This window comes from Leiobunum rupestre, chromosome 5 (assembly GCF_980474605.1).
Source record: "Leiobunum rupestre chromosome 5, qqLeiRupe1.1.hap1, whole genome shotgun sequence".
Classification (NCBI taxonomy): Eukaryota; Metazoa; Arthropoda; class Arachnida; order Opiliones; family Sclerosomatidae; genus Leiobunum; species Leiobunum rupestre.
Genome location: NC_143388.1, coordinates 67,802,939 through 67,818,613, shown reverse-complemented (window position 1 = coordinate 67,818,613; position 15,675 = coordinate 67,802,939). Strand labels below are relative to the sequence as shown.

Genomic DNA, 15,675 nt, shown 5'->3' with positions numbered 1-15,675 from the left:
GTTGTGGCATCTATCAAGGGCAGCTCTTTCCACAACGACATGAAGGTAACACAGTGTACAGATTTAAAGACATTTCATTTATTTCAGTTATTTATTAAAAAGTATATTTTAATAGATTAAAAAGGCGTATTTGCACCTCTGTATGTGTTATTTATTTCGTACCGAGTGTAATTTCACTCTTTTGAAGTGAGCATTTACAACTATAAAAGTTTTATTTTATTCCGTAAATGAGCATATTTATAAATCTAAAGGTGTGACTAAATTCTTACTAGATACAACTTAAGTGTTTTAAAGTGTGCATTTACCACATTGAAAGTGTGATTTTACACTTTTAAAAGGCGTATTTAAACCTCTAAAGGTGAGATGTCACTCTTACCAGGTACAATTTTCACCCTTCAAATTTTAAATTTATTATTTAAAGTTGTTCTATAACTCTTTAAAAGGGTTTTGAACTCCTTCAGGGGTTTGATTTTTTAATAGGCGTATTGCCACCTTTAAAGGCATGATTTAATGCTCAAAGGTGCAAAATGACTCTTTAAAAGTGTATTTTCTGCCGCCAAAAGGTATACATTGTAATTGTATAATTTTAAAAGTGTAGTTTCTGCCGCCAAAAGTGTTTTTTAAGTATGTGATTATCCCTAAATAATAAAACCATTATGGCTGATATTTATAATGGTTCATTAGTAAGAGCCGCAATCTGTGTTGTTTAGGGAGCCAAACGGGGTATATATAACTTTCTGTGGAAAACAGCTTCGGAACGGAATGTGAGGTTTCCATTGAACTACAAGGAAGGCTTAATCCGAGCTTCGAAAGGAAAGTTCGGTTTCGTCGTTTCGGATTCCAACATTTGAATACAACTTAATCTGCACAACCTCGAGAAACTGCACGATCACTTGAACATGGATTTCAAATGCATTGCGTTTCCATTTGGTTCGTCTTTGGTCGAAATATTTAACAGAAAGTAAGTTGCACATATATATTCCAAGTGATTTTATCTGTATGGAGGGCAATTTTTATTATAAAGTAGTTAGAGAGTTTAAACGACATGGGAGCCCGCAGACATTATTCCAAGGAGGGGGGAATCATATAATGGCCTTGTTCGCTCGGCGTTCACACTAAACGTTTTGATAAATGAACGACCTTTAAGTAAGACATTTGTAGCAATAAGAGCTTTCCGTAAGTGATATTCCCCAGTGTATTTACTACCTTGGTAACAAAAATAACGGCGGGGCATAATCCGATCAAAGAGAGGGCAACGGGGCATAGCTCATCGAAGAGAGGGGGCAATAACCCTGTTTGCCCCCACCTTGTGGGCGCCCATGCCTAACGAGAACGTGAAGCCTTAAAGACCTAGCCGACTTATTACAATGTTTAGTTATTTTTCATAGTAATTATTTTCCAGAATAATTCGTTTTACCGAAGCCGGTGTAATGGACAACTGGAGGAAATTGGATTTGTACAAGAAGCTTCACAATCCGTTTTCATTTTACAAAACGGAGAATATTCATGATTGCTTCATAAATTTTCAGGACGTTATTTGGCTTTTAAAAATCTACGCATTTGGAATACTATTCTCGTTTTTATAACTGTTTTTACACTACACGTACCTACTTACCACTGGTTTTCTAATGGGAATTGTAATTTGCTAGATTTAAAAAATGGCTCATATCTACCAATATCGTGAAATATTCATCTGAAACAAATTAGTTTTTGGTATCAAATATTCTTTAGAAGTTTTATTCGGGCAGTCTTGTACATTGACTTACTTTCAAATAAAATGAAACCATTGATGTACGATAAAACGGCTTTTATATAATATTGCCAGGGCCGTTTTAATTTTTGTATTAAAATTCGCAAATATTTTTTGCACGGTAACTATATAACCGAAAATTACTTGCATTTTGCTGTTACGGAGAATTTACATTTCAATAAACTAAAATATAGGGTAAAATAGAGGGTAGCTTAATTGGTTAAATAACAGAATATAAATATTTAAAAGCTTTATATACGGAATTATTAGTTGAACCAAAATTTAACGGCGGCGGCGGAGCGGTGCGGCGTTTCTATGAAATTTCGTTGTCATTGTAGGTCGTTTTAGCAATCCCTTTTCTAATCGGGCGATTACGAAACACGAAGTACATTTTTGTTAAAACTGCAAAGAGACTGATATAATATTTATTTCATTATATTTAAAAATATAAAGCTAAGAAAAACTGGACGGATACTTTATGATTTAAATTTTTTATTTATTTAAAAATTAGCTTTCAGGTTCGAGATCCCTTGTCAAGCAAAGTGACTCGTTTGAGGTTTCAAGGCGAAGTTGTTGAAATGTTAAGATTTTTTTATTTATTTTTTTTACATTTCTTATATTATATTATTCATAATATTTAAAAAATATTATAAACCGTTGGTGGCGCACTCTTCAAAATCGTTCGGCGGTGGCGGCGCAAAACAAAAGATATGTGTGGGCGGCCGTCGGGTTCTAGTTGAGACTACCCCGGGCAGCATTTTCTAATTTTCTACTGAAAAAGAGGAGAGAAGGAATGACGTCACCGGCACGCGCTTTAGTTGTGACGTAAGATGTCAGTTTTAGGGAATGAATTGCATCTCCGGATAAATGTTTTTATGGAAATGGGTTTAATCTTGAAGCGTAAGGAGGATTGGAACCAAAATATAGACCATCTTAATAGGGTTTTAATAAATACATTCTACGACGATATAATCTCCAAACTAGTGTATAATTCGAATAGTAAAAGGAAAAACTTTACTACGATTACCGGTTCACTATAAAAAAAATTAATAAAAAGTTAACATTTTATTAAACATTTATAGTGTACCGGTATTCGTGGTCTTCCCTTTTACTATTCAAATACATTCTACACTGCAAATCTTTATGACATCTGAAGAGCGCCTAAAAACATCGGTTGAACATATAAAATGCCTACATATGACTTAGATGCTATTTACTTATTTACAAATGCAATACAGATGTTCAACGTGTACTCTAAGTGGTTTAATCCGTACTCTTTATGTCCATAGGACATCTGTTGAACATGGAACATCTATGTTGCATCTAAAGGGTCGTTTAAGGAGCGCCTGTGTTACATATTAATACCAAATAACCTATGTCTTGCCCTCTTGTTGAGATAGCTGACAGCGGTTTTCAAAAAGTAACGGTTAGGTCGTGGTAATATCGGACTTTGCCAGAAATTTCCATGCAGATAAAATTATCATCACAACAAATAAGTAAGTAGAATTTCATAATAATGAAGTCATTAAAGATGAGTAAATATATGTATTGTATTTTTCATATAAACAAATGGCCTAGGCTTAACTAAATACAAGTTTAAAAAATGACACACCTGTAATAGTATTTTCACCCTCACTTACCCAATACTGACTAATTATACTTAGAGCAATAATAAGGGTGGTTAAATAATTTGGATTAAATAGTTTTATTTCTGTGGGAAATTGGCAGGAATTAAAGTAATCGCGTTGAACAGAGGTACAGTGTTTTCAAGTTGCTTTTAAATATAGTTGAAAATAGGCATTGTTTTCACTCGTTGATTATGGTAGAGGATGGACAATTTCCATTTAGGTAATTTTTTCAAATTTGAATTTGAAATTTTAATACCATGCACCTGAAGTCTGAAACGCTTTGTAGGTTAAAAATAAAGTGGTTAAATTTTTTTGGGTTCAATAGTTGTATTTCTGGGTGAAACATTTGCATTTATTAAAGTTATCGTGTTGAATGGATCTTCTGTGTTTTCAGAATTAAATGTAAGCTAAGTTGCCTTTAAATAAAGTTCAAAATAGGCATTGTTAATCTGGGGAAGGTTGTTTTTAGTGAGGGTTCAATCACGTTTGAAAAAAATTGCTTGAGCTTTAAATAAATGGTATAGGGTGCAGGATATTGAAATTTCAAACTCAAATTTAAAAAAACTACATAAATGAAAATTTCCCATCTCCTACCATTATCAATAAGTTAACACAGACCGATAATGATTATTTTTAAAAATATTTAAAGCTAATTTACATTAGGTTTAATTCTCAAAACACTGAAGCTCCGTTCAACACGATACCTTTAAATGCAAATTTTTACTAAGAAATAACTATTGAAGCCAAAAATATTTAGCCACTTCATTTTTAACTTACACAGCCTGTCAGACTTGGGGAAGGTTGTTTTTAGTGAGAGTTCAATCACATTTGAAAAAAATTGCTTGAGCTTTAAATAAATGGTTATAGGGTGCAGGATATTAAAATTTCAAACTCAAATTTAAAAAAACTACATAAATGAAAATTTCCCATCTCCTTCCATTATCAATAAGTAAACACAGATCAATAATGATTATTTTTAAATATATTTAAAGCTAATTTACATTAGGTTTAATTCTCAAAACACTGAAGCTCCGTTCAACACGATACCTTTTAATAAATGCAAATTTTTACCAAGAAATACAACTATTGAAGCCAAAAATAATTAGCCACTTCATTTTTAACTTACACAGTCTGTCAGACTTGGGGAAGGTTGTTTTAAGTAATGGTTTAAATAGAATGGGGGAAAATACTTGAGCTTTTAGATAAGTGATATAGGTACTTTGATACCAAAATATCAAATTCAAATATTAAAAAGTTGTCTACATCAATATTTTTACTTTTCTAGCAGAATCAATAAGTGAACACCGACTGTTAATGACTATTTTAACTATACTTAAAGGCACTTTCCATTAAGTTTAATTCTGAAAACACTGAAGATTTTTCTACGCATTAACGTTAATTTATGCAAATTTATCACACTGAAGCAGAATTATTGAACTCAAAAACAATTTCATCATTTTAACCTACACAGCAATTCAGACTTTTGGAAGGTTGTGTTTAGTGAGGGTTCAATCACATTTGAAAAAACAATTCTTGAGCTTTTAAATAAGTTTTTTTTTGCCAATTGTAATTGAACCCTCATTAAAAACAACCTTACCCAAGTCTGATTAGCTGTGTTGGTTAAAATTAAAGCAGTAACATATTTTTGGTGAAACATTTGCATTAAAGTTTTGTGTTGAACGCAGATTCAGTGTTTCCAGAATTAAATGTAAGGGAAGTTGCCTTTAAATGTAGTTGAAAATAGGCATTGTTATTATGTGTTCACTCATTGTTTATGGTAGGAGATGGAAAATTTTCATTGAAGCTTTCTTCTATGTGATAACCTTTATAGATGCAAATTTTAACCCTGAATCGCAATTATTGAACCCAAAACATATTTAACCACTTTTTTTTAACCAACGCAACCATAAGCTTCAGTGTTTATAGCCTGCAATTTAAGGGAAATTGCCTTTAAATATAGTTCTTTATTAGTCTGTGATCACCTATTGTGTAAGGCACCATTTAAAAAAATTAGGATTTTTTTATTTTGAAATTTTAGCAGTTATTATTATCTTTTCTCTGTTTTGTGCAATTGCATTTAATCATAACTGTTGGAAGACAAAAAACCCGCCTTAAACCCTAGTGCTTAAGGTTCATTTATTAAAATTATTTTATTGTTTAGCTGCAGTACACTCAAAGAAGACATTGAAGAGTTTCAATTATAAAACATTTTGGCAGTATTTATTATAATCGAGATTGAAAAATGTTAGTCTGGTAGAATTTATGTAATGTTATATGAACTACTTCATTTTAAATAGCCAGAAAAGTTAATTTTTGTAAAATATAGTGAAATTTGAGCAAGTGTTTTCTATATGTTCATTTGATGTGTCTTCAATTTTTTCGGTCGATGCCAGATGTTATTTAGGCGTAACAGATGCTCTAATTTTGTTACGATCTCGTTCCATAGATGTTACAATAGAACATCTGCAGAAGCACGTAAATTGCACTTCGGGTGCATCTAGAGTATATATATGTTACACATAATTGCATCTGCTGATCACTAAAAGTGCATATGCTCATGTGTTCAACACGTGTCAGGTGCTCTAATTTTGTTACGGTCTCGTTCTATAGATGTTACAATATGACACCGGCAGAGCACCTAAAATGCTTTTAGAGCACATCAGGAGGACATCTACCGTACACATAATTGCATCTGATGAACACTAAAAGTCCATATATGCAAGTGTTTAACATGTGTCAGGTGCTCTAATTTTGTTACGCTCTTTAGGTGTTTTTTAAACGTGCTGTAGGCGTCATAAAGATTTGCAGTGTAGCTTTCATAAATGTTTCTGAAAAATTATTGTTCATAATGTTTTAAGGTAGTTGAAAAAAATCTTTTTAAAAATGGTCATATCATATCATCTCGAAATAGTGTTGAAGCTTTGCAAATCATTAAGTTTGCACAACTATTTTTTTATTTAGTTAATTATCGAAAGAATGTCGGGAAATCTGAAAATTCATACCTTCATTTGTGAATAAAAGGTTTTTTTAAAAATATAAATGTTATAATCATTATTGCATACAATAGCGACGGCTGAATAAATATGAAGCTATTGCCAATTGTGACGAATGCGTTTAGTGATACAAGTACGCGCTAAAGGAAAATAAACTCTCTTATTTTTATACGCAGCATTTTACTTCTGTCGAAGAGGGCAAGTCACTTTTCTCATTACGGAAATGAAAGCCAGTTTTAACTATAATCTTTTTGTGGTTTTCTTATTTTACATTTGTTTAAAATGTAACGCGCAGGAACCTGAACCCAGTGAAGAGGAAATGCGCGTTCAAATGTGCGGTGAGAATGATCATACTTTAATCTTGACTTTTAAAAAGAAAGGTGTTTGAGTTATTTTATTTAACAAAACATTTGACGCATTTTTCAGGATATATTAAAAAAGACGGCATGTTAGAAAGGATGAAGCAGTGCTATAATTCTAAAGTTCCAGAAAAGGTATTTTGAGATAAATATTTGTATAATATTCCAATACGGAAAGGTGGGTCCAATATCCAGTATAGGTATAGTTTCAATTTTCGATTTAAAACAATTTGCGGAACTGCGTGGAACACCGCAAAGTAGTATTCATATAAATGCACGTTCTATGTGGTAAATCGATAATTAAATCCACGTTTGAATATATATTAGCACTTTCACCCGACAGAATTAGGACCGGGATTCGATCCCAGCTTGTGGTATTGGGTGAAAAATCGTAACAATTACTACGTGGATTTAATAATAATAACAATCAGCTACATTCTTAAAAAAAAGGTTTATTTGAAACCTTTAGGGGTTTTTCTTGTCCCATATTTAACACCTTAATATGTTTATAAAGGATGTTTTTCTACACCTTAAAAAGCACTTTTCCTGCTAGGGTGTTTATTTAGACTGTTTGGGGTGCTTATGTCCTCCGTTTTGGTTCCTTTGTGATGCAGTCTGAGGTATAATACTATTCCCTATTTATCTACTCCCTTTAGCGTACAAGACGACTCCCTTCAGGGGTCTACAATACTCCCTTAAGGGTTCTATAATACTCCCTTTAAGGTTCTAAACTACTGCCTTAACGGTGTTAAAATACTCGTTTTAGGGTACTAAACTAAGCCAAGTTTTCCTCCCACCATAGTTACAGATTTTTGTTCCTCCGAGTTTTTGGTTTTCACTTACATAAAAATTTATTGAGATTTATATCAATAGTAAATGTAGAGAGGTGGTGGCTTGGGTATTAGTTGATAATTATAATTGTATTTAATACAATTAACATTGGTTTGTTATCAAGTTTAGATTCAAACAATAAACGCGGATTGTATGAAGGTAATTGGTGAAGACGAAACAAGCCATGAACAGTTTTGGAAGAAAAGTTGTGAGAAAACACACCAAGATTTATTCATTAAAGTAAACCAGCCGTATATTCTAGGTTTTTTTTGTTAATTTGAAACTCATAATAGCCTTTTCAACGGCCCTTAACTCTAGTTTGTCTCTGAAAGAAGACCACATTCTTTAGGTTTTATATTTCCCAGTTAGCCAGAAAAAACATATTTCTTCTTTTGATAATTTTACCAATGATTTTTAAATTATTGTTTGAAATCTATATTTTCTAAAAATTAAATATTTTTAAAATAAATAGTTAACGTTGATAGGTATTTACAACGATTAACTGATTTGTTTTAAAACATTTCCTTTTATTTTTTAAATGGAAAATATCATAATTGCGTTTATAATATCTCAATAGTGCATGATATTTAAACCAAATTTTTAAATATTTTTTTGCATGCACCTTTATATAGTTATAATGTGTCAGACGTCATTATCATATTTGTACGCGCAATATTTTATGGCTGGAAAATGGGCTGACAAATGTTTTACGAGAATACCTACATTTGTATTGAATTTATTACAACACTAATTGCCAGGCATTTCCTTACTTAAACGGTCCACTTAAATAATTGGATACGAACTATAGTTATTGCTCATTCTTTGTTTGATTGTTATACCTGAAACGTGCCTCAATGTTTACACTTCGTTGATAACAAAAAAAACGGCCTTCTCAGGTGTGTTTCGAGTAGAAACGCGCATAAACGATTACTCATATGATATATTTTCATTGGACCCTTGTTGTGGGGAATTGCCTCATCCTAAGTTTTGTATTAAATTTTGAAGCTTGTCAGTCAATACAATTTTCGTAATAAAACTAACAATTTGTAAGTAAAGGTGCACGCAAAAGTTGTTTGATTTTTAAGCTTATGAATAGATATTTTGATAACGTAACGTGGACTTCTTGTTTAAATGTGCTCTTACGTCACAGTCTCTAATGGTGTTTTTAAATATCCCTCTACAAATTTGTTATGATTAAAAGGTATAAACTTAAACTAATTTTCACATTTTTCAGTTTGAAAAATGTACAAGTGAACATTTCAAGAAACAGGTGAAAAACGTTGATATAATCTATGTATAGTTCATTCGTGTAATGTATGGATTCTTTTTAACATGTTTCTTAATTGTTACACTATGTTTAATTTTGTTGTTGTACTAGTCACCACTTAATAATATTTTCAGCAGAAAGGAAAGAAATTAGGGTTTAAAGTATTATTCAATTAACCCTTCCGAATTCGCAAATTTTGAAAAATAAGAACTAAAACAAATAACAAAATATCATTGTGTAAAATTTCTTTGGTCGAACTAATTATGTAAATTTTTAATTTCAGAATATAACGGATAATGAAGCCACCTACCTGATGGGGCCATTTATTGTAAGTATATGTATTTCCAGATTATAAGAAAATCAAATATAGAATATTCCTTAAAATAATTTTACGGCCCTTGTATATAAACTAATGAAGGTTTAAGAAATTGCAAAACCACTTCTTATACAATAAAATAGTATATTATTTTATTGTATAAGAAGTGGTTTTGCAATTTCTTAAACCTTCAATAGAATATTCCTCCTCCCTTTCGGAAATACCTGAATTTTAACAATACCAAATAGAAAGGTTTTTTTTTAGTTTATTACGCTTTTGATATCGTAAATGTTATAGAATTTCATTACAATTATTAATTCAATTAAAAAAATGAAGATCATTTAATACCAAGTTAATAGTTTATTTTATTAAATACAAAGTGGTCTTGCCCACGTAGCTAGACAGACGCCGTGACAGACGATATTTTACAAAATTAACAATAAGCGTAAAAAGCGTATTTTGGCCCCTTTAAAAGGCATTATAGTCTTTCATGTTCGATATCCAGGTTTATAAACATAAAATAACAATACAAATAAAATTTCGTTATTCCCTTGATTACACAAACTAGTTTTACACTAACTTTTTTAAGTTAGAATAATGATTAACTTCGTTAAATTTGCATATTGAAAAAGATCAATGTTTATTTACAATGATGCGTCTAACCGGTTTCGAAACGCTTCGCATTTCATCCTCAGAGACTGAGGATGAAATGCGAAGCGTTTCGAAACCGGTTAAACATGGATCTTTTTAAATATGCAAATTTAACGAAGTTAATCATTATTCTCAATTATACTATTCGGCATATTGAACTTACAACAACCCTTAAACCTTAACTAACTTTTTTAGGATTGTTTACTACCGTAGAAAGAAATTTGAGTTCTGAAGAAAAATGGTAAAAATTCAAATTTTATATACATAATATTATGTACGTGTAATTATAAAAAATAAATACTTATTTGTAAAACAATTTGCTTTTATTATGTATAATTTCATTTTGGGTTAGTTTATAACGCTGGAACACGATGTTTTATATATATATATATATATATATATATATATATATATATATATATATATATATATATATATATATATATATGTAAAGGGTATACATTAAGGGCAAATGCAAATTATGTTCAGTTTGAGTAAATTGGTATAAATTATTGATGCCATAAAGAAGACCAGAGCACGAAAAACAATTCTTATTTGTTGACCTGATATTTATTAAGGATTTTTTTTATAAAACGTCTAAAGAAAATGAAGGTTGAAATTCTCACGGTACTCCAAAGACAACGGCTACTGATAGTTTTCTTGCGCGTGCTTGTATTTAATTATAACAACGACCAGCCATAGTATAGATGAACATGGAAATAATATCTTTCTTATTCAAAATTATGATAAATCTAGATAATCTTTTTTATATTAAGCCAGATATATCTTAAATTTTATTCTCATGAGATAAACACATTTTTTTTACTGACTTAATTGTCGAGACGAATATTTATAACCAGGAAAACTCCCAGATCAGAATTTATCAAGCTGCGAGTGAGCCATTTTACTCTCCACAGATTAACAACAACGTGTATAAGGTAAGAGTGTTTATATTTTCTTCAGAACGTGCAATAGCCGTACAGTGGTGTAGCTAAGGGTTTCCTTATAACTCAGCTTCAAAAAGGTATAAAATTTAATACATATTTTGTAAAATTTCATTTCTGGTTTTTTACGCTAATTTATCGACCTCATATCAGACGTTAAACGTCGAAATTCACAAAATCATGAAAATTAATTAGGCTTCCATTTTGAAGGTATTAACTTCAATATCATTTCGGGGAAACCCAAATAAAATTTTCCATTAAAATGTAATCAATGGAAGTTTTATTATATTATCGGAATAACTAGACAACAATAATTACTCGTTGTTTTTGATGATTTAAAGATAACTAGCTATATTTCTAATGAAGCAATTAAAATTAAATATATTTACTCTAGCTAGAAAGTGATTAAATCAAGTGAAATGACAAGTACGCCAACAAATAATATAAACCAAGACACGGTCACTTAACTGAAACACTGATTAAACGGATTAGATTGAAACGGTTAATTAAAAGATATGTTGTTAGCCGAACGTTGGTTATGGCAGTGAAAATCTTTCTCAATAAGTTTATCACATTTGGTAACTTTTATGATGGATGTTATTTAACAGATTTATATATAGATTTTATCCTTTTTTGTATTAATAAGCAGATCTTGAAGTTGAATATCATTTAATGTTAACAATAAAATCATTATAATCAGCTTTTTTCGGTATTAAACCCCCATTCTCTAACGATATTCTGGCATCACCACGGTTGAGAGGCCCTATGCACCCATCTGTGGAATGGTGTTTTGATTGGAACAAATTATAAATATAATTTCTCCAATGATAATTAAAATTAAACCTGGAATTTGTTTATTAAATTTTGGTAATTTCAGATAGAAAAATATGAACGGAAGTGTTATTGAAACAAACGACCCCGTTTTCAAAGTTGGAATTATGGAGGTAAAATTTCTTTAAAAAATTTTACTTTTAAATTAAGGATGAATTAAAGGTGTATGTGTCAACGAAATCTTCTGTATGATGTTAATGTTTTTTACTCATATGTAAAAACAATAATTGAGACGCAGTGATGGGCAAGCGCCGCTCACTTAAAGGCCTTGTTTCACTTCGAATCCTCAAAAAAGGGTTCCGGCGGGTATATGCTTTCCCCTACTGTCCCCTCTATTGTTGGCGAGCGAGCACCGATCGTTCCGCTCTCGCCAATTATCGGATTATCCCACTCGCTCTTCCCGGCGTCCGTCAAACTACATTCTTATGTTGTCGAAAAGAGGTAACCAAACCTCTCAAGCTGACATGATAACCAGTTAGCGCCGAAATCTAGCGTTCAGGTTAAAAAAATCTACGTATTTTTCGGCAGTTAGACGAAAATCCAACTCTGGAAATGTTTAATAAAAATGAAAAAATACAAATATATTTATTTATTATTTTTTTAATCTCAATGCAAATTCGAGTCATTTTTCTAAAACATTATTATAAAATTTATGAAATAAGCAATACATATTGGTTTACTTAACTATTACCTAATGCTAATTTTTACATGTTTCTTCATCGCCATTTGTGGCCCATATATTCAACGCCATCCGGGTTGGGATATCTTTCTCTTACGCAATTAACACACATTTCGGCATAATCTGCCTCCTATGATAAACAATGTTCAAATTGTTCCTTGCTAGTTCTCTAATTTTCATCGCTAAATATCTAGCCTTGGTCCACGCCCCTAGATTGTCCAGCATTTTCCAAAAATGACCATACATTGTACGTCTCGTGCGGTTATTCCTTGCACACGGAGGTCTTCCAGGTCCTATGAAATCATTAGGCCGGCTAGTCAGGCAAGGCGTCAAATGACAATATTCACATTCATTAGCTATAAAATATTTCCGAAATTCCAAATGAAATATCAAACTTCGAAAGTGAGAATGATTGGGAAGATATTGATGAAACAAACGAATCAAGCCGCTTTGGAAATGTAAGCAGTATCTTAGCCGATGATAGTACCAATGAAAATTTGAACTCAAACTTTGGTGTAGAGAGCTTGGAAAGGAAATTTTTTGTAGGCGATATGACGTTTTTGGGACAAATGGTAGCCAGTATTCAGAACCATTCTTACTTATGCAACCACCCTTTGCAAATAAAATCACACAAATACGTAGGACATGCCTTAGAACTTTCAATGGAATTTGACCATCAACACAAAGTATGTCTGTCGACATCCGACAAAATTGGGAAAAATTACTCGGTGAATATCAGTTTGCACCTGGGATTCATTACAAGTGGAATGCTTCAAACGAATTAAAAAAAAATAACAGAGCTTTCAAAAATTGGAACTACCGGCGCTAGAAGTTTTAGAACTATTAAAAAAGCTATTGCAGCAGCTGTCGACGTTGAAGTTCTGATATCAACGGCAGAAGCTATGCGCGAAGAAATGTCTTCAACTTCGGAAGATGGAATTCGTATTCAAACCGACGCCCGACATTCACAGCGAAAAAAATGCTTTTTTTTGTGATGTTGTTGCTTTAGGTTTGAACACTCATAAAGTCATCCAAATCCAAACTATTACTAAAAAGGACGATTCATGCAGTCAGAGACATGAAAGTGTTGGGACGAAACGAATGTATGAAGAAATAGACAAAATGAAAATAAAGGTTCTTGAGCATGCCCACGATCGAAATAACACCATCAACAAAATTGTACGAGAAAGAGTAGACACAATAAATTCAAACGATAGGTGGCATGCCGCAAAAAGCTTCGCAGCAGCGATGGAAAAATGGGAACAAATCGAAAACGTGGCATCCAGAGTTGTCGGACAAGAGAACGCCTACCCGAAATCATCTGTACTGGGCTATGGAAAACTGCGAAACTAACCCCCAACTACTGAAAGAGAGACTTTTAAATGTAGGTTGCCATTTTAAAAATGATCATTCTCTTGTTTTTCCGGGCGCAAAATGTAACGAGCCGTTATACGTCCCGAAGTTCAAAATAATAAAAGATGAAAAAGCTAACTGAAATGTTAGAAAAGTTTCTCAAATCAAGTACGGTTTACAAAAATCCTAATAACTTTACGAACACGCGTGACACATTTTATGTGGAATCATTGAACAATTCTTGTCTCATTTATCTTGATAAACGAATTCGGTATGGAAAAGAAACGTATTTTCTACGACGTTCACTAGCGGTACTTGACTGGAATAACCATGTCGGCAAATTGCGCATACAGTAACAGTCCGAAATCAAAAACTATTATTATGCCAATAAGACATTTGAATTCGTCCAAAGAAAATGGCAAACTATTCTTTTGTCGTAACATTTAATTGAACAAGACCATGAACATTAAAAATTTTAACAATCAAATTTTATAATAATGTTTTAGAAAAATGACTAGAATTTGCATTGAGATTAACATTTCCAGTGTTGGATTTTCGTCTAACTGCCGAAAAATACGTAGAATTTTATTTTAACCTGAACGCTAGATTCCGGCGCTAACTGGTTATCATGTCGGCTTGAGAGATTTGGTTACCTCTTTACGACAACATAAGAATGTAGTTTGACGGACGCCGGGAAGAGCGAGTGGCATAATCCGATAATTGGCGAGAGCGGAACGATCGGTGCTCGCTCGCCAACAATAGAGGGGACAGTAGTGGAAAGCATATACCCGCCTGAACCCTTTTTTGAGGATTCTAAGTGAAACTAGGCCTTTAAGCGAGGTTTGGAGTGTTTGGAGTCTAATAAATGAGAGGAGAATAACCGACCGGCCTCTTTATTGAGTTATTAATGAGCGAGACGATTGAGAACCTAACTGTAAGCTTGATTAAAAGAGCGAAAGAGAGAAGTCCATCTTTCACCTAAAAACACAAAGGAACGTCACAAAATGTAAACACCTGACACCTGTTGAACGTTAAATCAGGTGTAATTTACGTGTTAATCGTGTGTAATTATGTGTGGGAGATGTGTACCCTACATGTACTATAGATGCACTTGAAACGTTTTTCGTCGATGTATCACAGATGTTCTTTTACAACACCTGTGGAACGAGATCGTCACAAAATTCGGGCATCTGTAACATCTTCAGTACACTTGACACCCGCGGAATGCTAGCTAAAATTGTACAGTTGAACATCTGAAGGACAAATGTATTTAAGAAATGCAGTTCCCGTAACATATACATTTTGCCTATTGAGCACTGGTAAAAATAACTCATTTTGGAAAATGTACATCAATTTGATAATTTAACTGAAAATCGTGGGGTGTCATATGAGAAATATAGTTATATACGGTATGAAATCCCTACCTTTATCCCTAAGAGTTCCTCCGTATGCTAAAGCACATTAATGCTTCTAATGAACAAACAAAAAAAGGAACTCATTACGTAAAACTCTCGTAAGACACCGCCTACTTAGATCCACTGATACTCGCACTAGAGAAGCAGGGGATCTAAGTTGGCCTTCCGTATAACGACGGTAAACTTTCAAGGTGCGAATAGGGACTTGGCAGTGCTACGTCACAGTTTTCAATTCAATATTTTTTATCCTGGGGAGAAAAAGTATACCAGAATGGTGGACATGGCCAAAGGTACGGCGTTACGTCATGCTGCCAAGTCCCTATTACGAATAAAATAACAAGACGATAAATCTTTAATGCGCGAAATATGAAATACAATAACAAGACGTTAAATTTTTAAGGTACGAAATAACATACAGAAATGGTTAACTTTCGAGGCGCGAAATACAATTTTATTTTTTATTCTTTTGTATGACGTATACCGTTTTAAATATAATATGTTTAATTTTTATGACTTTGTTCACTTGCTAAGTAAAATTTACAATCGTAACGAATTCTTATTTACCGTGTCATACACCGCAATATAAAAATAAATACAAGTCAAAATAAAACTTCCCGATGTAATCTAGACGCTCAAAAACAAACATAAAATACAATTC

General features: G+C 32.4%; 1 protein-coding gene across 1 annotated transcript; it reads left to right on the top strand.

Annotated features, from left to right (window-relative positions):
* Positions 1–6,461: 6,461 nt before the first annotated feature.
* Positions 6,462–7,858, top strand: LOC149945659 (uncharacterized). Its single transcript, XM_090176663.1, has 4 exons — positions 6,462–6,504; positions 6,548–6,709; positions 6,798–6,865; positions 7,691–7,858. The coding sequence occupies exons 1-4, from the start codon at positions 6,462–6,464 to the stop codon at positions 7,835–7,837; spliced, it is 420 nt and encodes a 139-aa protein (XP_090032789.1). The 3' UTR covers positions 7,838–7,858.
* Positions 7,859–15,675: the final 7,817 nt, after the last annotated feature.

Excerpts from the sequence above, each read along its gene's own strand:
- LOC149945659 (XM_090176663.1), top strand. The coding sequence starts at position 6,462 with ATGAAGCTATTGCCAATTGTGACGAATGCGTTTAGTGATACAA. Across the intron at positions 6,505-6,547 it reads GAATGCGTTTAGTGATACAA|CATTTTACTTCTGTCGAAGA; the intron begins GTACGCGCTAAA and ends TTTTATACGCAG. Across the intron at positions 6,866-7,690 it reads ATTCTAAAGTTCCAGAAAAG|ATTCAAACAATAAACGCGGA; the intron begins GTATTTTGAGAT and ends TATCAAGTTTAG.